Genomic DNA, 26,315 nt, shown 5'->3' on the forward strand with positions numbered 1-26,315 from the left:
TATCACAACTGTTCAATCATTTCATTTGCTATTTGTGGGATCTTGCTATGCACAACATGACTCCCGGATTTCTCCTCAGAGCAACAGTGAAGATACTACAGAAAGTAATTCATGAAACAAAAACGGCTCTGATACATCCCGAGGATGGGATAATGTTTTGTAAATGCAGGTTCTGCCTTTGAGTGAAAAAGTCAAATTAAAATTAAAATCTCTTTGAATCACTTGTACAATAGATGAAGCGGGAAAGTAATTGCGGAACCATTTTTGATACTCAACTTGACCTACAGGGGAGTTATCCCCGGTGTCCTGGCCAATATTTATCCCTCAATCAACACAACTGCAAAAAAAATTACCTGGTCATTCTCACATTGCTGTTTGTGGGAGCTTGCTGTGCACAAATTGGCTGCCGCGTTTCCCACATTACAATAGTGACTACACTCAAAAGTACTTCATTAGCTGTAAAGCGCTTCAAGATGTCTGGTGGTTGTGAAAGGCGCTATATAAATGCAAGTCTTTCTTTTACATGCATTGCACCAATTTTGGTGTGAAACAGTGACAGTTCATAAAGCACCACCATAATCTGTGGTCAGAGTCCGATTGAGACATCTGTTCAGTGAAGGACTGGTGCTTCAGGCATGTTAGAAAAGATCAAAAGTGTCCAAAACTGGGCTGTCATCCAATATGAATCTGAGACTCAAGTTCAGATCCATCCTCGACTGGAGGGATGACAGCTTCCTCTAGCTTCTGGCAGTGAGCCCAAAAGCTTGGTCTCGCCCTAAACCTCTTCACCTCCTTTTAGGCGCTCCTTACAAACTTACTCTTTGACCTCATCTGTCCTAATATTTCCCGATGTGGTTCGGTGTCAAATTTTGTCTGATTACACTTCTGTGAAGCACCTTGGGACATTTTACTATGTGAAAGGCTTTGTATAAATGTGAGTAGTTGATGTTGGTGGGTCTTAAGGGCGAGGGGCGAGGGACAAAATGGTATGGTGGTGCAAGGCAAAAGGAGATGGTAATGGGACAAGTTAAGAAACAAAAGATGGGTTCAGAGGAGCTGTAAATGGGAATAACAGAACCATTACCAACAGCTGCTGACCGAAAAAATGGGGGCAGAAGTTATGAACTGAAATTGTTGAACTCAATGTTGAGTCCAGGAGGCTGTAAAGTGCCTAATCAAAAGATGAGGTGCTATTCCTCGAGCATGCATTGAGCTTCGTTGGAAGAGTGTAGGAGACCGAGGACGGAGAGGTCAGAATGGAAGTGGGATGGAGAATTAAAATGTTGAATTGAAATAATTGCGGACGTGTTCCGCAAATCACCCAATCTGCGTTTGGTCTCCCAGTGTAGAGGAGAGCATATCGTGAGCAGCGAATACGGTATACTAAATTGAAAGAAGTACAAGTAAATCGCTGTTTCACCTGGAAGGAGTATTTGGGGCCCTGAACTGTGGGAAGGGAGAAGGAAAAAGGGCAGGTGTTGCATCTTCTGTGGGAAAGTGCCATGGGAAGGGGAGGGGGTGTGGGGGTGATTGGGGAGTGGACCAGCATGTTGTGGAGGTAACGGTCCCTTTGGAACGCTGAAAGGGGAGGGAAAGGGAGGTTGTGTTTGATGGTGGCAGCGTGCTGGAGGTGGCGGAAATGGCGGAGGATGATCCGTTGAGCGTGGAGGCTGGTGGGGTGGAAGAGGAGGACCCAATATTAATTGTTCTTTTGTGTAGGTTAATATTTCATTAGAACAGGCGGGCTGTACAACAAGACAGATTTCCCTTTAGCGCTATTTGCTCAATACGTCCCATGGGGGTTGAGTATAACGGCTACTTTGTACCTAGTCCGTAGATTGGTTTAGCCAAGTGCCATCCATCATTGGCAACGCCTGCATTATTTTACATTCTCCGAAGGCACATGCTGCGTGATTTTGACCAATCATGATACAGAGTGTACCAGACTTGCAGCCCCATAGAAACAGTTGTTCCCTTGGCAACAGTTGCAGCCTGGAAGAGATTACTGCTGTTCGTTTTACTGCTATGATTTGGATTGTTTTCAATTGCTGCACTGCATTGCAACTGGGGCTCAACGCCTTGTTTCCCAGTGCGCTTTTAGGCATTCGCTTAATTTTTCTCCTGATACATTTCTTTCTCATGCGGAGAGCTTTCCGAGAGGCGGCACCAAGATTCCATCGAGTGAAATTGAGGGCTTAGGAATGCTGGTGTCTTTAATACAAAGAACAATTGTCTAGGAGTGCAATACGAGAAGGAATCACAGCTGAGAGATTTACATGACATCATACATCAGGAGAGAAGCTTATGCAGCACATTCTGCAATGCAGGTGCGTTATCTAGGTGAGGAGGAATTGTACTCACCCCCCCTCACCACTATGCTTTGATTTGGGGCCCCATGTTAGATGGCCACTGGACCTAATTTCATCCACATTCAAAGCTGTTGCTCCCTTCAACAGGTTCCCAGCCATCTGGATTTTCTGTATTTTTGCTCCATTTATGAACCAACGAGAACTTGCAATTATATAGCACCTTTACATAGAAACATAGAAAATAGGTACAGGAGCAGGCCATTCAGCCCTTCGAGCCTGCACCACCATTCAATATGATCATGGCTGATCATGCAACTTCAGTACCCCAATCCTGCCTTCTCTCCATACCCCTTGATCCCTTTAGCCGTAAGGGCCACATCTAACTTCCTTATGAATATATCTAACCAACTGACCTCAACAACTTTGTGGTAGAGAATTCCACAGGTTCACAATTCTCCGAGTGAAGAAGTTTCTCCTCATCTCGGTCCTAAATGGCTTACCCCTTATCCTTAGACTGTGACCCCTGGTTCTGGACTTCCCCAACATCGGGAACATTCTTCCTGCATCTAACCTGTCCAATCCCATCATAGTAAGGCATCCCAAGACACTTCACAGGAGCATTATCAAACAAAATTTGACACGGGGCCACATAAGACCAAGAGGTCGGTTTTAAGGAGAGAGAGGTAGTGAGGCGGAGAGTTTTAAGGAGGGCATTCCAGAGCTTAGGGCCTGGGCAGCTGAAGGCACGGCCGCCAAAGACAATCGGAGATGCGCAAGGGGCAAGAATAGGAGGAGCGCGGAGATCGGAGAGAGTTTTAGGGCTGGTGGAGGTTACAGAGATAATAATAACAATAACTTTTATTTATATAGCACCTTTAATGTAGTAAAACGTCCAAGGCACTTCAGAACAATTTTACAACACGTTAGATATTGACCATTGAAGGAAGTGTAAAAAGTGGTTAAAGGCTTGGGTCTGAAGGGAGGGAGGGGCTTGGCCATGTAGGGATTTAAAATTTAAAATCAATGATGAGAACCAAGTCTAAGCTTTCCCATTCAAGTTTTACTAAGAACTGGTGTTCTAACTGGCAGGGACCTTGAGCAAGTCACAGGTGTGATTCTCGCCGCGAGGAATTTGATTTTGAAAGCAAGAGTCCCGAGAATCCCCTTCTACTTGAAGTAATTTTTCAAACTGAACAGCATCAACTATGGCACGATTGGCTGCCTGGAGTTCCTGTATCACGCCCATCACTGGGTGGGTCCCATGGAGATAGAGTCTGCCTTCTGTTGAAAACATGTGCTGATTTCTCCGTGGCTTGGTCAGGAGGCTCAAGCGTGGTGATGGCAAACCAGCAGCTATCCAAAGGAGAAACGGGGTGAAAGTCTCCTTTCTGCCATGGTCCTACCAGAAATGACCGTCAGCCATCTCAATCAGGATCGGAGGGGTCATGGGCCCAAATATCAACAGCAGCAACATAGTGAAAGGCCCAGGACTATTATTTAATTACAATTTTGACATCAAGCTGCATAAGTAGAAATTAGCGCAGGTGAGCAAAAGCTTGGTCAAAGAGGTAGGTTTTAAAGAGCGATTTGAAAGAGGAAAGAGGTAGAGAAGCGGAGAGGTTTAAGCAGGGAGTTCCAGAGCTTGGGGCCTAGGCAACAGAAGGCACAGCCACCAATGGTTGAGCGATTATATTCAGGGATGCTCAGGAGGACAGAATTTGAGGCGTGCAGACATCTCGGGAGGTTGTGGGGCTGGAGGAGATTACAGAGATCAGGAGGAGAGAGGCCATGGAGGGATTTGAAAATAAGGTGAGAATTTTGAAAATTGAGGTGTTGCTTAACCGGAAGCCAATGTAGGTCAGCGAGCACAGGGGTGCTGGGTGAGCGGGATACGGGCACCCGAGTTTTCAATCAGCTCTAGTTTACATAGGGTAGAATGTGGGAGGCCAGCCAGGAGTGAATTGGAAGTGTCAAGTCTAGAGGTAACAATGGCATAGATGAGGGCTTCAGCAACGGATGAGCTGAGGCAAGGGTGGAGATGGGCGATGTTACGGAGGTGGAAATAGGCATAGAAACATAGAAAATAGGTGCAGGAGTAGGCCATTCGGCCCTTCTAGCCTGCACCGCCATTCAATGAGTTCATGGCTGAACATGCAACTTCAGTACCCCATTCCTGCTTTCTCACCATACCCCTTGATTCCCCTAGTAGTAAGGACTTCATCTAACTCCTTTTTGAATAAATTTAGTGAATTGGCCTCAACAACTTTCTGTGGTAGAGAATTCCACAGGTTCACCACTCTCTGGGTGAAGAAATTCCTCCTCATCTCGGTCCTAAATGGCTTCCCCCTTATCCTTAGACTGTGTCCCCTGGTTCTGGACTTCCCCAACATTGGGAACATTCTTCCTGCATCTAACCTGTCTAACCCCGTCAGAATTTTAAACGTTTCTATGAGGTCCCCTCTCATTCTTCTGAAATCCAGTGAATACAAGCCCAGTTGATCCAGTCTTTCTTGATAGGTCAGTCCCGCCATCCCGGGAATCAGTCTGGTGAACCTTCGCTGCACTCCCTCAATAGCAAGAATGTCCTTCCTCAGGTTAGGAGACCAAAACTGTACACAATACTCCAGGTGTGGCCTCACCAAGGCCCTGTACAATTGTAGCAACACCTCCCTGCCCTTGTACTCAAATCCCCTCGCTATGAAGGCCAACATGCCATTTGCTTTCTTAACCGCCTGCTGTACCTGCATGCCAACCTTCAATGACTGATGTACCATGACACCCAGGTCTCTTTGCACCTCCCCTTTTCCTAATCGGTCACCATTCAGATAATAGTCTGTCTCTCCGTTTTTACCACCAAAATGGATAACCTCACATTTATCCACATTATACTTCATCTGCCATGCATTTGCCCACTCACCTAACCTATCCAAGTCGCTCTGCAGCCTCATAGAATCCTCCTCGCAGCTCACACTGCCACCCAACTTAGTGTCATCCGCAAATTTGGAGATACTACATTTAATCCCCTCGTCTAAATCATTAATAGTTTTAGTTATGCTGTGGATATGTGATCGAAAGCTCATTTCAGGATCAAATATGACACCAGGGTTGCGAACAGTCTGGTTCAGTCTCAGATAGGAGTTGGGAAGAGGGATGGAGTAAGTGGCTAGGGAACGGAGTTTGTGACGGGGACCAGAAATAAACCACAACAGTGCCTCTAATTTGGTATCAAACGCTTGACGTACCCAATATGGGAGTTCTCCATGTGGACACCATGTGAATAATAATTGTTTCGACCAGTGGGGAGCGGGAAGCGAGAGAGAGTGCCAGCACAGCCTTTGGTCGCCTGAGGAAGAGAGTGTTCAAAGACCAAGACCTCAAATCTGGTACCAAGCTTATGATCTACAGGGCTGTAGTGATACCCGCCCTCCTGTATGGCTCAGAGATATGGACCATAATATACAGTAGACACCTCAAATCGCTGGAGAAATACCACCAACGATGTTTCCGCAAGATTCTGCAAATCCCCTGGGAGGACAGACGCGTCAACGTCAGTATTCCCAATCAGGCCAACATTCCCAGCATCGAAGCACTGACCACACTCAACCAGCTCCGTTGGGGGAGCCACATCGTCTGCATGCCCGACACAAGACTCCCAAAGCAAGCACTCTATTCGGAACTCCTATACGGCAGATGATCCCCAGGTGGGCAGAGGAAATGTTTCAAGGACACCCTCAAAGTGCAACATCCCCACCGACACCTGGGAATCCTGGCCAAATACTGCCCTAAGTGGAGGAAGTGCATCTGGGAGGGCGCTGAGCACCTTGAGACTCGTCGCCGAGAGCATGCAGAAACCAAGCGCAGGCAGCAGAAGGAGCATGCGGCAAACCAGACTCCCCACCCACCCTTTCCTCCAACCACTATCTGTCCCACCTGTGACAGAGACTGTAATTCCCGCATTGGACTGTACAGTCACCTGAGAACTCATTTTTAGAGTGGAAGCAAGTCTTCCTCGATTCCAAGGGACTGCCTATGATGATGAATAATTGTGTTCACATTTAGTCCATCATCAAAACAGTATGCTTCCAACTTGGCCGACTATGATCCGACCGCAACCTTCGCGCTGACCTAAACCTTTGCTAACTGCTCTCCCAAGTTATAGCTTAAACAAAGTTGTCGAGAACTCTGCGGCCCAGCCAACACCTCCGACCTCACTGGCCGACATTTACTCTCAATAGCACATCGCCTTGAAAGTCCTCATCCACCTTTGTCAACCCCTCCATGGCTTTGCTAACCTTGCAAATGTTTCCAACTCTTAGTCCCTGCTTGCTCCCTTCCAATTCTGGTACGTTGTGCAGCCACTCCCGACCCTTACACGGAGATTCCCATGTTTAGGGGTTTACTACATAATAATACTGTGATGTGTGATGTGGCCTCTTTGTAGGTGGGTTGTGGCACTTGATTATATTCTGGAAAACCATTTTGAGTTTGTTGAAGTGTTTTGGTGGAGGTCCCTTTGTTACTGCAGTGACGAAGGGAAGGGCTGTACCATCAATATTTAAATAGTCAACATCGCCATGGAAACATGAGGAGGGACATTAATAAGCAATAAAAGTGCAATAACCTCGACTGGAGGCAGTCACTCAGGACCACATGAGGCCACAGGATTCAGCTCAGCCTTCAAACCTTATTCCAGTTTTTTTTAATAAACAATTGCAGTGCAGAATAAGGTTTGTTTCCAAAAGAAGGATATAACCCTCTCCGACAGGGTCAAAACAGCAACAGGGGCAAGCAATTACTGTTGGTAATAAGAGGTAATCTATAGAAAGAAAGACTTGCTTTGATATAGCCTCTTTTATGACCACAGTACATCCCAAAGCATTTTACAGCCAATGAAATATTCTTGAAGTGTAGTCATTGTTGTAATGGAGTAAAAGCGGCAGCTAATTTGCACAACACGGGACCTAGGAGTGCATGTCCACAGATCCCTGAAAGTAGCAGGCCAGGTGGACAAGGTGGTTAAGAAGGCATACGGAATACTTGCCTTTATTAGCCGAGGCATAGAATACAAGAGCATGGGGAGTTATGCTTGAACTGTATAAAACACCAGTTAGGCCACAGCTAGAGTACGACATCATCTTCTTCTTCTTAGGCAGCCTCCCGGAGGATGACTTGCTTGTACGCTAAAATGAGTTCTAAAGTGACTGATGAGACCAATGCGGGATCTACAGTCTCGGTCACAGGTGGTTGGAGGGACGGGTGGGTGGGGTGCTTGATTTGGCCTGCGCTCCTTGCGCTGTTTGTACTTGGCTTCCGCGTGCTCCCGGTGAAGAGACTCGAGGTGTTCGAAGACTTGTCGGATGCTTCTCCTCCACTTTGAGCGGTCTTGGGCCAGGGATTCCCAAGAGTTGGTGGGGGTGTTCAATTTTTTCAAGGAGGCTTTGAGGGTGTCCTTGAAGCGTTTTCTCTGCCCTCCTGGGACTCACTTGCTGTGACAAAGCTTGGAGTAGAGTGCTTGTTTCGGGAGTCTAGTATCGGGCATGTGGACAATGTGACCCACCCATCAGAGCTCATCGAGCGTGGTCAATGCCTCGATGCTGGGGATGTTGGCCTGAGAGAGAACGCTGATGTTGGTGTGCCTATCCTGCCAGTGAATTGGCAGGATGTGTTGGAGGCAGCGTTGGTGGTACTTCTCCAGTGCTTTGAGGTACCTACTGTTTATAGTCCATGTCTCTGAAGCATTTAGGAGGGCGGGTATCACTACTGCTCTGTAGACATGCAGTTCTGGTCATCACATTACAGGAAAGATGTAATTGTACTAGAGAGGTACAGAGGAGATTTATGAGGATGGTGCCTGGACTAGAGAATTTTATCTATGAGGAAAGATTTGATAGGCTGGGTTTGTTTTCTTTGGAACAGAGGAGGTTGAGGGGAGACCTTATTGAGGTGTATAAAATTATAAGGGGCCTAGATAGAGTGGATAGGAAGGACCGATTTCACCTCGCAGAAGGGTCAACAACCAGGGGGGATAGATTTAAAGTAATGGTAAGAGGTTTAGAGGGAACTTGAGGGGAACTTTCTTCACCCAGAGGGTGGTGGGGGTCTGGAACTCACTGCTTGAAAGGGTGATAGAGGCAGAAACCCTCATCAGATTTAAAAAGTACTTGGATGTGCACTTGAAGTGCTGTAACCTACAGGGTTTCGACCCACAGCTGGATAGGGGGATTAGGCTGGATAGCTCTTTGTTGACCAGCGCGCGGACGATGGGCCGAAATGGCCTCCTTCCGTGCTGTAAATTTCTATGATTCTATGAAATGTTTACTGTTTTTGTCTGCTGTTTTAATAGAGGTTGTTAACCTATTTATCAAAGTTATACTGAGGTCCCTCTAACTCCTTAATTCTCATATTTTAAATCACTAGAACCCTTCCAGGATAAATTATTTTTGGTTTATAGGATTCAGAAAAGATGAAAAAAGGATAATATAAAGTGTCACGAATCAAAATTTTCTGAAGGGAAGCATGCCCCAAGACTGCTTTTGAAAATAAATCCCATGTCATCAGCACTCAGATACAGTCATTTAAGTTACACAGCAATTACAGCGTAAGTTATGACAAGCCCTTTTTTTCTTTAATTGGTTCCTCGGATGTGGGCATCACTGACAAGGCCAGCATTTATTGCCTATCTGTAATTGCCCTTGAGAAGGTGGTGGTGAGCCGCCTTCTTGAACCGCTGCAGTCCATGTGGTGAAGGTACTCCCACAGTGCTGTTGGGGAGGGAGTTCCAGGATTTTGACCCAGCGACGATGAAGGAACGGCCGATATATTTCCACATCAGATGATGTGTGACTTGGAGGGGAACTTGTGCGCCGGTGGTGGAGGGTGTGAATGTTTAAGGTGGTGAATGGGGAGCCAATCAAGCGGGCTGCTCTGTCCTGGATGGTGTCGAGCTTCTTGAGTGTTGTTGTAGCTGCACTTATCCAGGCAAGTGGAGAGTATTCCATCACACTCCTGACTTGTGACTTGTAGATCATAGAAAAATTACAACACCGAACGATGCCATTCGGCCCATCGTGTCCGTGCCGGTTAAGCAACACCTCTATTTCAAAATTCTCATCCTTGTTTTCTAATCCTACCATGGCCTCGTCCAGCCCCATCCCCAGATAATGGAAAGACTTTAGGGAGTCAGGAAGGTCCACTGCCCTTTCAGTCTAACTCCTTGTCTTCACATAAATACTGTGGCAACAAGAGCAGGACAAAGGCTGGGTATTTTATGGCGAGTGTCTCACCTCCTGACTCCCCAAAGCCTTCCACCATCTACAAGGCACAAGTCAGGAGTGTGATGGAATACTCTCCATTTGTCTGGAGGAGTACAGCTCCAACAACACTCAAGAAGCTTGATACTATCCAGGACAAAGCAGCCCGCTTGATTGGCACCCCGTCCACCACCTTAAACATTCACTCCCTCCACCACTGGTGCACCGTGGCTGCAGTGTGTACCATCTACAAGGTTTACTGCAGCAATTCGCCATGGCTTCTTCGACAGCAGCTCCCAAACCTTGACTTCTACCACCTAGAAGGACAAGGCCAGCAGGCTCATGGGAACACCATCACCTCCACATCCCCCTCCAGGTTACACACCATCCTGATTTGGAAGTATATCGCCGTTCCTTCATCGTCACTGGGTCAAAATCCTGGAACTCCCTCCCCAACAGCACTGTGGGAGTACGTTCACCACACGGACTGCAGCGGTTCAAGAAGGTGGCTCACCACCACCTTCTCAAGGGGCAATTAGGGATGGGCAATAAATGCCGGCCTTGCCAGCGATGCCCACATCCCGTGAATGAATTTTAAAAAAATGTCGTAACGGCTAGCTGTTTTGCTGAGCCGTCAGCTTTCGTGGGCTTTATGGGCTCATTTGAAACTGTTGATCAGCTTTTACTAGTCTTCTAGGCTGGCTTGGGTGTATAACTGCTTTGTCTCAGCATATATTATCAAACTGGTTAAAATTGCAGCCAAAACGATGCACATTTCCTTGATGAAGAAAAAGAAACTCGCCCTCCAAACTTTGTATTCAGCAACCTTAAATCATTGCTGTACAGGCTGACTTCAGTGTAAAGCACAAATTTTACTTCAAGTAACCTTCAGTCCTGCATACAATTCAGATTGCCAGGTGGTAGAATAAAATGTCTGAGCAGCAGTGAGGATAATTATGTGTTGAACTGCGATTCACATAACAATTTCTAAACGTGTTCACGTCTCGGCTTGCTGAACAGTCATTTAACTCAGCAGTTCTCTACAAGGCTAGAAGATTCATTTTATTTCTAATTGTCTTTCAAAATCACAATAACTTACAGCACACAGTAGGAGGTCATTCAGCCCATCATGCCTGGCCAGTTCTTTGAAAGAGCTATCCAATTATTCCTAACCTCCCACTCTCCCAAGTTCTTCCCTTTCAAGTACAGGTATTTATCCAATTCTCTTTTGAAAGTTACAATTGAATCTGCTTCCTCCACCCTTTCAGGCCGTGCATTCCCCAGATCATAACATTTCGCTGGGTAAAAACATTTCTCCTCATCTCTCCCTGGATCTTTTGCCAATTACCTTACATCTGTGTCCTCTGCTTATCGACCCTCCTGCCAGTGGAAACAGTTCTGCTCGAGCAAAATCCCTTATAATTTTGAACCATTTTCTAGTGGACTATTTTTCCCTCCTTCTCTTTGTAATGTACGCACCTGTGAGTATGCTCACAGGTTGCTGGGACTGTTGAGTTGCGAGTGGCTTAGCCAGTCACGTGATGTTCACAAGACTCAATAAAACCCTAGCCAGTTTGGTTCGGGGTATCCACGATGAGGCAGGAGGTTGTGAGCCTGGTGGATGAACTGGTAATGTGTAGTGTGATTGTTAAACCTTTTGCTAATACACCAACTAGTTCTTAATAGCAATGCGTTGCGATGAATTCTTAAGCAAAGTACTCATTAAGCAAATACATTGCACTCTTCCTCATATTTGCATCAACTATTTTCCGTCCCCTCTCTTCTCTGCTTAAGGTGTTGGCTCCTGGCTGGGTTAGGCTTCCACAGGCACTGGGTAACTATCACACCTGTGCTGTCATTCTTTACGCGCGAGCTTCAACAATGAACGTTGGCCGGTGTTATTCAACCAAGGATCAGGGGAGGGGCGGGGGCGGGGAGGGGCATGGGCCTTGCACTCAACTCAGCTCCTCACCCTGTGCACTTCCAGCAATGGGCGATCTCGAGTTGCGAGAGCCAAGGCTGCGTTGCCCCAATCAGCCCCGGGGCTGCTGAAGCCAAATGTGGTGGCTCTGCTTGCTGCTCTAGCTCAGGTCAGCCCGAGAACTGAGAGCTGTTACATACTGATTGAGGGAGTCACTGGGAGCAGGAGCCCAATTAGATAGAATCATAGAAATTTACAGCACGGAAGGAGGCCATTTTGGCCCATCGTGTCCGCGCCGGCCGACCAAGAGCTATCCAGCCTAATCTTACTTTCCAGCTCTTGGTCCGTAGCCCTGTAGGTTACAGCACTTCAAGTGCACATCCAAGTACTTTTTAAATCTGATGAGGGTTCCTGCCTCTACCACCTTTTCAAGCAGTGAGTTCCAGACCCCCACCAACCTCTGGGTGAAGAAATCTCTCCTCAAATCCCCGCTAAACTTCCTACCAATTACTTTAAATCTATGCCCCCTGATTGTTGACCCCTCTGCTAAGGGAAATAGGACCTTCCTATCCACTCCATCTAGGCCACTCATAATTTTATACACCTCAATAAGGTCACCCCTCAGCCTCCACCATTTCAAAGAAAACAACCCCAGCCTATGCAATCTTTCCTCATAGCTAAAATTCTCCAGTCCAGGCAACATCCTCGTAAATCTCTTCTGTACCCTCTCTTGTGCAATCACATATTTCCTGTAATGTGGTGACTAGAACTGCATGCAGTACTCCACCTGTGGCCTAACTAGTGTTTTATGGCCTAACTAGTGTACAAGTGATGACTCATTGGGCTTACCCTTGCAGCTGGTCTGAGAAATACACCAACTTACATTTATATAGCACCTTTAACAAAGTAAAATGTCCCAAGACACTTCACAGGAGCGTACTCTGACAAAAATTGACTGAGCCACTGAAGGAGACGTTAAGACTGGCCTCGTGGAGCAAAGACAATGCCCGGTGTAATACGGAGCCACACACAGAACATAAGAAATAGGAGCAGGAGAAGGCCATCTGGCCCCTCGAGCCTGCTCTGCCATTTAATAAGATCATGGCTGATCTGATCTTGGCCTCAACTCCACTTCCCTGCCCTCTCCCCATAACCCTTGACTCCCTTATTGTTCAGAAATCTGTCTATCTCCACCTTAAATATATTCAATGATCCAGCCTCCACAGCTCTCTGGACTAGAGAATTCCAAAGATTCACGACCCTCTGAGAGAAGAAATTACTCATTTCCATTTTAAAAGGGCGACCCCTTAAAGAAACATAGAAACATAGAAAATAGGTGCAGGAGTAGGCCATTCGGCCCTTCGAACCTGCACCGCCATTCGATAAGATCATGGCTGATCATTCCTTCAGTACCCCTTTCCTGCTTTCTCTCCATACCCCTTGATCCCCTTAACCGTAAGGGCCATATCTAACTCCCTCTTGAATATATCCAATGAATTGGCATCAACAACTCTCTGCGGCAGGGAATTCCACAGGTTAACAACTCTCTGAGTGAAGAAGTTTCTCCTCATCTCAGTCCTAAATGGCCTGCCCCTTATCCTAAGACTGTGTCCCCTGGTTTTGGACTTCCCTAACATCGGGAACACTCTTCTCGCATCTAGCCTGTCTAGTCCAGTCAGAATCTTATATGTTTCTATGAGATCCCCTCTCAACCTTCTAAACTCCAGTGAATAAAGGCCCAGTTGATCCAGTCTCTTCTCATATGTCATTCCAGCCATCCCTGGAATCAGTCTGGTGAACCTTCGCTGCACTCCCTCAATAGCAAGAACGTCCTTCCTCAGATTAGGAGACCAAAACTGAACACAATATTGCAGGTGGGGTCTCACCAAGGCCCTGTACAACTGCAGCAAGACTTCCCTGCTCCTATATTCAAATCCCCTTGCTATGAAGGCCAACATACCATTTGCCTTCTTCACCGCCTGCTGTACCTGCATGTCAACTTTCAATGACTGATGAACCATGACACCCAGGTCTCGCTGCACCTCCCCTTTTCCTAATTTTCCACCATTCAGATAATATTCTGCCTTCGTGTTTTTGCCCCAAAGTGGATAACCTCACATTTATCCACATTATACTGCATCTGCCATGCATTTGTCCACTCACCTAACCTGTCCAAGTCACCCTGCAGCCTCTTAGTGTCCTCCTCACAGATCACACCGCCACCCAGTTTAGTGTCATCTGCAAACTTGGAGATATTACACTCAATTCCTTTATCTAAATCGTCAATGTATATTGTAAAGAGCTGGGGTCCCAGCACTAAGCCCTGCGGCACTCCACTAGTCACTGCCTGCCATTCTGAAAAGGACCCGTTAATCCCGACTCTCTGCTTCCTGTCTGCCAACCAGTTCTCTATCCACATCAGTACATTACCCCCAATACCATGTGCTTTGATTTTGCACACCAATCTCTTGTGTGGGACCTTGTCAAAAGCCTTTTGAAAGTCCAAATACATCACATCCACTGGTTCTCCCTTGTCCACCCTACTAGTTACATCCTCAAAAAATTCCAGAAGATTTGTCAAGCATGATTTCCCTTTCATAAATCCATGCTGACTTGGACCAATCCTATCACTGCTCTCCAAATGCGCTGCTATTTCATCCTTAATGATCGATTCCAACATTTTCCCCACCACCGATGTCAGGCTAACTGGTCTATAATTACCCGTTTTCTCTCCTTTTTTAAAAAGTGGTGTTACATTAGTAACCCTCCAGTCCATAGGAACTGATCCAGAGTCGATAGACTGTTGGAAAATTATCACCAATGCATCCACTATTTCTAGGGCCACTTCCTTAAGTACTCTGGGATGTAGACTATCAGGCCCTGGGGATTTATCAGCCTTCAACCCCGTCAATTTCCTTAACACAATTTCCCACCTAATAAGGATATCCTTCAGTTCCTCCTTCTCACTAGTCCTTCGGACCCTTAGTACATCGGGAAGGTTATTTGTGTCTTCCTTTGTGAAGTCAGAACTAAAGTACTTGTTCAATTGGTCTGCCATTTCTTTGTTCCCCATTATAAATTCACCCGAATCCGATTGCAAGGGACCAACGCTTGTCTTCACTATAATCTTTTTCTCTTCACATACCTATAGAAGCTTTTGCAGTCATTTTTTATGTTTCCAGCAAGCTTCCTCTCGTACTCTATTTTCTCCCTCTTAATTAAACCCTTTGTCCTCCTCTGCTGTATTCTAAATTTCTCCCAGTCCTCCGGTTTGCTACTTTTTCTGGCAAATGTGTATGCCTCTTCCTTGGATTTAACACTCTCCTTAATTTCCCTTGTTAGCCACGGTTGAGCCACCTTCCCTGTTTTATTTTTACTCCAGACAGGGATGTACAATTGTTGAAGTTCGTCCATATGATCTTTATTCTGAAACTATGCCCCCTAGTTCTAGATACCCCCACGAGAGGAAACATCCTCTCTGCATCTACCCTGACAAGCCCCTCAGAATCTTATATATTTCAAAAAGATCAACTCTCATTCTTCTAAACGCCAATGAGTAAAGGCCTAACCTGCTCAACCTTTCTTCATAAGACAACACCTTTAAAGTTCGAGGTTCGATTCCTGAGGTAGTCAATGTTGACTTGGGTCAGTTCTACAATTGGTTCGGTAAAGCTACGGAAAGGAGAAGTTCAACCAGGAATCGCACTTCACCTCTGCAAAGTGTAGATATCAGGTGACGTGTCGGCTATGATTTCCGATGTGGTTAAATAGCCTTCATTAGAGCAGAATGCGGGGGGTGGGGACGGGGGGGGGGGGGAAGAAATAAATTTATCATCCAACAGCCGCCATAAATACTCAACCTATTTCAGTCGAGGCTCCACCATCTTACTTAGATTTGGTGAAAGGAATTTAAACAAGGATGATCATGGTTGTCACAGATTTCGGAGTCCTGTTTTAAAGTGAAGAGGAGACCCTCATTGTAACCCACTATGGTGAAGTCTCATGGATTGTATTTCATGTGACATGAACCAAAATTCATTCACTTTGTGGATCAGGACCATGTGCAGTTTTGGAGGCCGTGTCAGTGCATTGTTTGAAATATGTACTGAAGTGACTCTCATCATATAGGGCTCCTGTACAGAGAAACCACCACCCATAATTAACAGCTGAGAATGAGCCACAACCAGAAATTGATCAGTTAGAAAGCCATCACCTCCCCCACCTCCAGCATCTATAAAGACCACCTGATGATGTCCCATGGTAGTCTAACAGGCCCCCACACCATTTTGACGATTGGTTGCAATGAGTTATTAATGCCGAATCCACTAAATGCTTGCCTCGTTATACTGATGAGTTTAAGAAAAGTAATTAACCATTTTTTTTTAATTATCTAAGGGTCTAGGAATCAGTGTTGCAGCTGATTTTCTATTCCAAAGCACTATATTCCCAAAGGGCATAAATGGGCATATTATAGCATTGTTCAGTTTGAGTGTTTCACAATTATCATTAGACAATTCCCATCAATACACAGCAACAACCCAACACTGGTCTGCTCAGCCACATCATGAGTCAGTTATGCAATCGGCTCGTGTGTGTGATATTTCCTCTCATCACAGTCAAGTGGTGTGGGTTAGGTGTTTACAGAGGGAACAATTTTTTGGAACTTTCATGAAACACATCAATAGGTTGCAGTGTGTGCAATCTACAAGCTGCCCTGCAGCAACTCATCAGGTTACTCCGACAGCACCTCCCTCCTGTGACCTCTACCATCGTCAAAGGACTGCAGCAGCAATGCTGTGGGAATGCCGTCACCTCCAAGTTCCCCTCCATGTTGCACACCTTCCTCACATGGACATGCCTCTCTCCATTTCATCAAAAGATCATGAATTGCCTTAAGTGCGGGTTATCATATAGTATATGTTGGCACTTATTTCTTTCTCTCTCTGTCTCTTCTATGAAGATTAACATTAAAAATTGGTACATCATACTCCAGTCAGATGCAAAACAGCCTTCCTGCTGCCTGCTTCATAGATCCTGTATGGATCTGAGGCATGGACGATGTATAGAAGGCACCTCAAGTCGCTGGAGATATATCGCCAACGATGTCTCCGCAAGATCCTGCAAATCCCCTGGGAGGACAGGTGCACCAACATCAGTGTCCTTGTCCAGGCTAACATCCCCAGCATTGAAACACTGACCACACTCAATCAGCTTCGCTGGGCAGGCCACATAGTTCGCATGCCAGATACGAGACTCTCTAAGCAAATGTTTTATGCGGAGCTCCTTCGTGGTAAACGATCCAAAGGCGGGCAGCAGACGCATTACAAAGACACCCTCAAAGCCTCCCTGGTAAAGTGCGATGGCACCACTGACATCTCGGAGACCCTGGCCGAAGACTGCCCGAGAGTGGGCGTTGAGTTCTTCGAGTCTCAACGCAAAGAGTGTGAAGAGGTCAAGCGCATACTGCGGAAGGAGCGCGCGGAAAACCAGCCCCACCCACCTCTTCCCGCGATGAATGTCTGTCCCACTTGGGACAGGGTCTGTGGCTCTCGTATTGGACTGTTCAGCCACCAGAGAAATCACTTTGGGAGTGGAAGCAAGTCTTCCTCGATTCTGAGGGACTGCCTATGATGATGATGATTCATAGCCGTAGGGACAATACACTGGAATTCCCTATCAATGGTCTCCCTAATTTTTGTTTGGGTGCAGGGTCCCTTTGAGGGGCTGCGCGGCCCAATCACAGTTTAGCGCATGCGCAGAATGTAGCACTAGAAAAGCCATTTCGGGGCTGCACGGGCTTGGCAGAGAGTTGCACGGACACGCTATGTTGTTCTCCACGGAACAGCACTGTGGGAGCACTGCCACCAAATGGATGCAGTGGTTCGCAAACTTGGTGTCATTTCTGACCACGAGATGAACTTCCGATCACATATCTAGCACTAAGAACGGCTATTTCCACCTAGAAACATAGAAATTTACAGCGCAGGAGGAGGCCATTTCGTCCCATTGTGTCCGCGCCGGCCGACAAAGAGCCACACGGCCCTTGGTCAGCAGCCCTAAAGGTTACATATAAACCTATGAACAATAACAGAAAGCCCAACCAGTCTGCTTCACACAACTGCGACACCCCTTATACTGAAACATTCTACACTCCACCCCAACCAGAGCCATGTGATCTCCTGGGAGAGGCAAAAACTAGATAAAAAACCCAGGCCAATTTAGGGAGAAAAAATTTGGCAAAATTCCTCTCTGACACATCCAAGCAATCAAACTAGTCTAGGGGATCACCCTGGCCTTATTCTATTCCCTGCAGTACTTGCCATTATATCTGCACCGTCTAACAAAAGGTCATCCAGTCTAATCCCAATTACCAGCTCTCGGTTCGTAACCCTGAGGATTACTGCACTTTAAGTGCCCATCCAACCATCTCTTAAAAGTGGTGAGGGTTTCTGCATCCACCACTCTTCCAGGCAGCGAGTTCCGGATCCCCACAACCCTTTGCGTAAAGAAGCTCCCCCCTCAAATCCCCTCTAAACCTTCCACCAACCACCTTAAAACTATGCCCCCTCATAATAGATCCCTCCACCAATGGAAATAGACCCTTACTATCCATTATGTCCAGGCCCCTCAATATTTTGTACACCTCAATGAGGTCTCTCAATCTCCTCTGTTCCAATGAGAACAAACCCAGCCTATCCAATCTGTCCTCATAACTAAGATTCTCCATTCCAGGCAGCATCCTAGTAAATCTCCTCTGCACCCTCTCTAGTGCAGTCACATCCTTCCTATAATACGGTGACCAGAACTGCTCGCAGTACTCCAGCTGTGGCCTAACCAAAGTATTATACAATTTAAGCATAACCTCCCTGCTCTTATATTCTATGCCCCGGCCAATAAAGGCAAGCATTTCGAAGCCTTTTGAACCACCTTATCCACCTGGCCTGCTACTTTCAGGGATCTGTGGACAAGCACTCCCTTTGTTCATCTACACTATTAAGTGGCCTACCGCTTAATGTGTATACCGTTTCATTATTAGCCCTGCCAAAGTGCATCACCTCACACTTCTCTGAATTAAATTCCATTTGCCACTGCTCTGCCCACCTGACCAGTAGATTGATATCCTTCTGCAGCCCATGACTTTCCTCTTTATTATCAACCACACAGGCCAACTTTAGTGTTGTCTGCAAACTTCTTAATCATGCTCCCTATATTCAAAACGAAAGAGTTAATATATACCACAAAAAGCAAGGGTCCCAGTACTGAGCTCTGCCGAACCCCACTAGAAACATCCTTCCAGTCACAAAAACATCCATCAATCATTACCCTTTGCTTCCTACCTTGGATCCAACTAGCCACTTTGCCCTGGATCCCATGGGCTTTAACCTTCATGACCAGTCGACCATGTGGGACCTTATCAAAAGCTTTGCTAAAGTCCATATATACTACATTGTCCGCACTACCCTCATTGACCCGCTTGGTTACCTCCTCAAAAAATTCAATCAGGTTACTCAAACACGATCTTCCCTTAACAAATCTGTACTTACTGTCCCTAATTAATCCTTGCCTTTCCAAATGCAGATTTATCCTGTCTTTCAGAATTATTTCCAATAATTTTCCCACCACTGAGGTTAGGCTGACAGGCCTGTAATTACTCGGCCTATCCTTTTTTCCCTTCTTAAACAAGGGTACTACATTAGCAGTCCTCCAATCCTCCGGCATCATGCCCAGATACAAAGAGGACTGGAAAATGATGGTCAAGGCCTCTGCTATTTCCTCTTTTATTTCGCTCAACAGCCTGGAATGCATTTCATCTAGGCCTGGGGACTTATCTACTTTCAAAGCTGCGAAGCCCCTTAATACTTCCTCTCTCACTATATTTATTTCATCCAGAATATCACAGTCCTCCTCAAGAGCAATATCTGCATTACCCCTTTCCTTTGTGAAAACAGATGCAAAGTATTTGTTAAGAACCCTACCAACATCTTCCGCCTCCACACAAAGATTACCCTCATGGTCTTTAATCGGTCCTACCCTTTCTTTCGTTACCCTCTTACTCTTAATATATTTATAGAACATCTTAGGGTTTTCCTTAATTTTACTGGCCAAGAATTTCTCGTGCTCTCTCTTAGCATTCCTAATATCATTTTTAGTTTTGCCTCTTAACTTTCTATATTCCTCTAAAGATTCTAAAGTATTTAGCCGTTGGTATATGACATAAGCATCCCTTTTTTTCTTAATCCTCTCCTGTAAGTCCCTAGACATCCAGGGGGCTCTAGAATTATTTTTCCCAGCCTTTTTCTTTAAGGGCACATGTTTGGCCTGAGCCTTCCGGATCTCCTCCTTGAATGCCTCCCAATGTTCCGATACTGATTTACCTACAAGTAGCTGTTTCCAGTCCACTATGGCCAAATCACTCCTTAACTTAGTAAAATTAGCTTTTCCCCAATTTGGAACTTTTATTCCAAGCATATTCTTGTCCTTATCCATAACCAACTTGAATCTGACTGAATTATGCTCACTGGCACCCAAGTGCTCTCCCACTAATATCCCTTCAACCTGCCCAGCTTCATTCCCCAAAACTAAATCCAAGACCACCCCCGCTCGTGTTGGGCTTGCTACATACTGACTAAAAAAGTTCTCTTGAATGCATTTCAAGAATTCTGCACCCTCTAAAACCTTCACACTAAATTTGTCCCAATCAATATTTGGATAGTTAAAATCCCCTACTATTACTACCCTATGGTTTTTGAACATCACAGCAATTTGCCTACGTATTTGCTCCTCTATCTCCCTCCCACTGTTTGGGGGTCCATAATACACGCCCAGCAGTGTGATTACCCTTTTTTTATTTTTCAATTCAACTCATGTGGCCTAATTTGATGATCCCTCTAACATATCATCCCTCCTCACTGCTGTAATAGTTTCTATAATCAGTACCGCAACCCCATCCCCCTTTTTACCCCCCTTTCTATCTTGTCAAAAAATCCTGTAGCCAGGAATATGGATCTGCCAAATCTGCCTCTCTTTCAGTCATGTTTCTGTAATGGCTATAATGTCATACTCCCAAATCTTAGCTCTTAGCTCATCCTCCGGAACATCGCCTGACTTCGCCCCTGCCTCAGTTCATCTGCTGCTGAAACCTTCATCCATGTCTTTGTTACCTCTACACTAGACTATTCCAACGCACTCCAGTTTTTCCTCCAATGTTCTACCCTCCATAAACTTGAGGTCATCCAAAACTCTGCTGCCCGTGTCCTAACTCGCACCAAGTCCCGTTCACCCATCACCCTTGTGCTCGCTGACCTACATTGGCTCCCGGTTAAGCAACGCCTCGATTTCAAAGTTCTCATCTTTATTTTCAAAGCCCTCCATGGCCTCGCCCCTCCCTATCTCTGTAATCTCCTCCAGCCCTACAACACTTAGAGATATCTGCACTCTTGCAATTCTGGCCTCTTGAGCATCCCCAATTATAATCGCTCCACCATTGGCGGCCGTGCGTTCAGCTGCCAAGGCCCTAAACTCTGGAATTCCCTCCCTAAACCTCTCCGCCTCTCTTTCCTCCGGTAAGACGCTCCTTAAAACCTACCTCTTTGAACAAACATTCTGCCCGAATATCTGTTTTTTAAGGCTCTGTGTCAAATCTTGTTTGATAACTCTCCTATGAAACACCTTGGAATATTTTACCAGGTTAAAGGCTCTATATAAATAAAAGTGATTGTTGTTGTTAAGAAGGTCCCCACCACCTTCTGAAGCCAAAGATGGATGGGCAATAAATGCCGGCCTTGTCAGCATCACCCTCATCCCAAGAACAAATTCAAAACAAATTGTAAGTTTTTGTTAGAAGTTTCTCAGCAATTGTCCAAATTGAAGCATATCCATGTGCTAGTTAAAACCAGTAATGACATGTAAAACATGTGTCTGACCTGGATATAAGGGTGAAAGACTAATTGAAACATTAAAGAGCTGTTTACTTTGCGATTAGGTGATTCGAGTCACTCACACACACAAAAAAAGTATTAAGAGGAGAAAGAAAGTCAATAATTGCCTACTATGTTCTTCTGACCTTTGAGGGGGGAGCTAGGGTTCACAAGCACCTGCCAATGTACAGGGAAATTTGCCCAATAATAACAAGTACTTACTAATTCACCCTAGGATCTGCCGTATGCCCCCCAGCAGCCTGACCAAGATAAGCTGCTTGCTTTTAGACTGGGAAAGGTAGGCAAATTATCAGGCACACATCCACCACCTTGTAGCACTGCAATACCCCAAGCAGGCCACCCCATCATAAGCATATTATGGCAAAATGTCACTTCTGTGGCAGCTCTGGTTATAAACTTGTATTTATTAACAAAAGAAATAAGAAAGGCTTGCTTTTATATAATGCCTTTCACGACCTCAGGATGACCCAAGCGCTTTACAGCCAATGGAGTACTTTCTGAAGTGTAGTCGTTGTTGTAATGTAGGAAACATGGCAACCAATTTGCGAACAGCAAACTCCCATAACCAACAATGAGATAAATGACCAGATCATCTATTGTAGGTGTTGGTTGAGGGATAAATGCTGGCCAGGACAAACCAAGATGAAGGAGCCGAGGCCCATACTGCATGACTGCAATGGGTAAAAGAGAGAATGGAAAGATCCCAATTATTGCCATCAGATCTTTGGGGAAACCTGCACTTGATCCGTTGCATTGTTTGTGTAGGAGCAACTGTGAAAAAAAAGGCCATTAAAATACACTACTCACCATATTGACAGCATCTTGGTCGAAAGGGTTATACTCCACATTCTGGGGGTAGTGGGCTAACACTTTGGACTTGAATGTTCTTCTCAATGGGCTCTGATCAAAGTTTTCTCCTACGGGACGAAAATAGAGAATAAATTATACAGTAATCACCAGGGAATTCGAACAGACCCCGGACAGCTCTCCAACTATACTGGCTGTATAAAGGTCGCAAATAGTGTTCAGCTCACCTCATTGGGAAAATGTCTTTCAAAACCTTGTATCGCCAAAATTTTTTTTCAAAAAAGGTTTCCTCACTTTAACACCCTCAAACCATGTGGCATCACCCAGTTGAAAGATCAACCACGTAACCTGCTTGCAGGCCTCTCCTGTCACTGGACAGCATGGCGCAGGTTAGGACATAGTCCAATTTCAGATCAATGTCCTGGACTTGCCTCACTTCAAAGAAGGTGTTCACTCTTCCTTCTCCAAGCTGAGACAGTCAACTCATGACACGGAAAGCAATAATATGTGAACTTGTCTTCTATCACTTGGAGCACACTTCTGGTCTCCATATTATAAAAATGATATAGAAGCACTGGGGATGGTGCAAAAAAAGATTTACAAGGGATACCAGAACTGAGAGATGTAACTGTCAGGAAGGGTTGACCAGGCTGGGCTCTCGTCTCTAGAAAAGAGAAGACCTGATACAGGTCTTTAAGAATATGACAGGATTTGGTCGGGTAGACGTAGAGAAGATGTTTCCACTTGTGGGGAGACCAAAAACTATGGGCCATAAATAGAAGATAGTCACGAATAAAACAAATAGGGAATTCAGGAGAAACGTCTTTACCCAGAGAGCAGTGAGAATGTGGAACTCGCTACCACAGGGAGTAATTGATGCGAACAGCATAAATCCCTTTAAGGGGGAGCTAGATAAACACAGGAGGGAGAAAGGAATCGAAGGATATGTTGTTAGGATGAGATGAAAAGAGGTGGGAGGAGGCTCGGAGCATAGACACCGGAATTGACCAGTTGGGCCGAATGGCCTGTTTCTCTGCTGTAAAATTCTACGTGAATAGGTTTCATGCAAACGGCCATCACAGGAACAATGTGAGGGGGCCATCCAAATATACCTTTTCTTGCAGCTTGCGTTCCAGCAACTCAATTGTCAAACTGAAGCTTGCTAAGTGGCCAACTGCCTGGTCAATTACTGAGCCGTGCAGACCAAAGTTTCACAGACTGGTCTCAGCCAAGGCTGCTGTCGCACTGCTGCAACTGGTGTCAATGCCTCTGGGGTAGGGAAGAGAGGGAGGGGGCAAAAGAAAAAAAACAAAAAATGATATCGGACTGGATTCCTGATCATTGTCCCGTGCTGGAAAATACAGTGGGTGGGTACTGGGCAAGAATCGGGAGTTGGTGGCGAGGCCCTTCACAGTCGAATATCTCAACCATGCTGGCTCAAATATGACCACTTAGGGAAAACACCAGAGGCCTGCTGGATGCTCGGGGAGCCCTAAAAGCCAGCAAAAGCATCAGTGCCTCTACCGGAGAAGTGAGATAAAGCAACTGTAGACTCGACTGTACTCGGCACGGACAGCAGTCAATAAAAGACACAGAATATTTCAAAATCACTGGGAATTCAAGAAGGCATTAATCACAATACAAATAGAAATAATTTAATAACAGTTGAAAGAAGTTTAAGTTTCAAGGCTAGTTGTGTTTCTCACCCAATTCGGAACTTTGCAGGATATTCGGGGGTTACGATTAACATTTGGCAGGAATAGTCTAATTTGTTTGAATTAATAGTAAACTAGGCATGTCTGTGGGGTTAATAGACGTGCAACAAGACATGGTATTCCTCCCCTGCTGCAAGAGGCCATAGGTTTGCTAATAGCCGTCCTCGTTAGTTATCCTGAAGTGAATGCATTGGAAACACAAACACTGGTTCAGCATCAAGTCAATACAGATCCACAACTAAGGAAAGCAATGCAGACAACGAGAGCAGATAGAAAAGAGGCCCATCACCAACACCACCAAACCAACACAACACATTAAACACCACCTTTTACTAAAGCCAGCAAGAGTCTTCATGGATTGCCCGGAAGTGACGAGAATTATTTGGGGAAAAAAGCGAGAAAAGATAAGTGAAAGGTCATTAGTTTGAAAGATAGCGGTTTCCTAGTGTAGCGAGAGCTAATAGACTACAGTTGCTAGGAGACAGTTCTGCCAATTAACTGCAGCAGCTGCATCCCAATGAAACCCATAATCCTGTTCAGCCAGGAATGATGGGTCAGCTGGGATTCCAGCAGAATTTCCAACATTTGGAAAGACGGAGGGAGATGCACTCGGAAAAGAAACAGAAAGGCGGTTTCCCACTCTTTACCTGCGGCTTTGTTTGGACATAGAGTACCACGGCTCCTGCCATATCGCTCTGCTTCTAGCCACTGGCATAGTGCTATACAACACAAATAAAAGAGACAAAACGGCGTGTAAAAATAAATTCAAAACAAAAAAAGAATGCGTCGCAAGGTGGTTAAGAACACGCAATTGTTAAGAAAGGTGCCACAAGTATACACAGGACATTTTAAACACTCAATCAAGAACACAATGTAAAGCCAGGAGCAAGGAAATGGCCACTCCGCCCAGAATTCATCGATGATTATGTCATCAGGATCTTATTGAATGGTGGTGCAGGCTCGAAGGGCCAAATGGCCTACTCCTGCACCTATTTTCTATGTTTCTATGTTTCTATGACTACCTATAGGTCCCTGCTTTCAGGAATGCTAAGTTCCTTCCCCTACCTGCCCTGAAAACTAATGTCAGTGCTACTTAGCCCCTCCTTAACAGATATTGATCTAGCTCAGTTTTAAAAGATACCAACTACATTCTCTTACATAAGATCATAAGAAATAGGAGCAGCAGTAGGCCATACGGCCCCTCGAGCCTGCTCCGCTATTTAATATGATCATGGCTGATCCGATCATGGACTCAGCTCCACTTCCCTGCCCGCTCCCCTTAACCCCTTTCTTGGTGTCTGTTCCACAGGTCCATTATCCTGTTGGTGAGAGGAGGGAAATGAGGGGAAATGTAGTTCATTTTTAATCTGTATCCTTCCTCGAGGCTTCTGATTGGTTAACATCTCCGCCAAAAACACATTACTCTCCCGAATCACGCTTCTGGACACATCATGAGCTCAATACAACGTACATTGTTCGCAACCCTCTTCATTCAAACAAGGTATAACCATGATGGTATGTTTCAGTTACTGCTCCCCAGTGCAGTAATACAGTCCTGATCACTCGCATTTCCAAGCTGATGGAAGGTTAAGAGGCATAATTGCATACGAATAAAATTTTAAAATAAAATTGAAAGACTCGCGTTAAAACAAATAACGTGCATTACTTGGAAAACAAATTGGATAAATGTTGAAAAAAAATAATCAAGGTCCATCTCCTTCATTTCTCTTTTAAGTTTGCCAGTAAATTGTCAAGTTGAGGGTCAGTCAGAAATACAAAGGTCAGTTTTCTGATCAAGTACCGTCCGATTACTGGCAAACTCCCACTGAGAGATGATCCTTCGGTCACCTCTGGCCTCTGCAACCTCTCTCTCTTCCAATCACATTTCTTGTATCTCTTCTGTTCACTGGTACTGCTACACTGGGTGTTATTGGCTCTCTTATTCTTCCCAAGCCAGTACACTCTTCCTTCCTCTTAGATCATCAAATGTACAGTTGCTAGGAGACAGCTCTGCCAATCAACTGCAGCAGCTGTATCCCAATGAAACCCAATGAAACCCAATGAATGTATGTATTCAAACTAAGGCTCATCGCAATGACCCTCACTACCTAACTCATTCTTTCCCAGGACCATAAAACTATAAAGCTACTCACCTCCCTCAACCGTCCCCTTAAAATCTCAGGTTTTTAAAGCCGATGTCTGTCATAATTTAATCCCCATTTCCAGATTTACCATCTCTTTTCAGTCTTGGTACTGTGCTGCACTATGATCCTTCACCTTGGTTTGTCAACAAAAAACAAAATGCATCCTTGCAGTAAAGCCTGTGCAGCATCTCAAGGAAGGTCAACTGGACACAAATGCAAGAATTTCTCACC

General features: G+C 45.4%; 1 protein-coding gene across 3 annotated transcripts in view; it reads right to left on the reverse strand.

Moving 5' to 3' along the window:
• The window catches only part of LOC139280883 (DENN domain-containing protein 5B), a 340,537-nt gene that overhangs the window by 183,643 nt on the left and 130,579 nt on the right, over window positions 1–26,315 (reverse strand). For all 3 annotated transcript variants that reach the window (XM_070900669.1, XM_070900668.1, XM_070900670.1), the window contains exon 2: window positions 22,226–22,335. In XM_070900669.1, coding sequence (XP_070756770.1) covers window positions 22,226–22,335 — 110 coding nt within the window. The remainder of the gene's footprint in view (window positions 1–22,225; window positions 22,336–26,315) is intronic.

This window comes from Pristiophorus japonicus, chromosome 15 (assembly GCF_044704955.1).
Source record: "Pristiophorus japonicus isolate sPriJap1 chromosome 15, sPriJap1.hap1, whole genome shotgun sequence".
NCBI classification, from domain to species: domain Eukaryota; kingdom Metazoa; phylum Chordata; class Chondrichthyes; family Pristiophoridae; genus Pristiophorus; species Pristiophorus japonicus.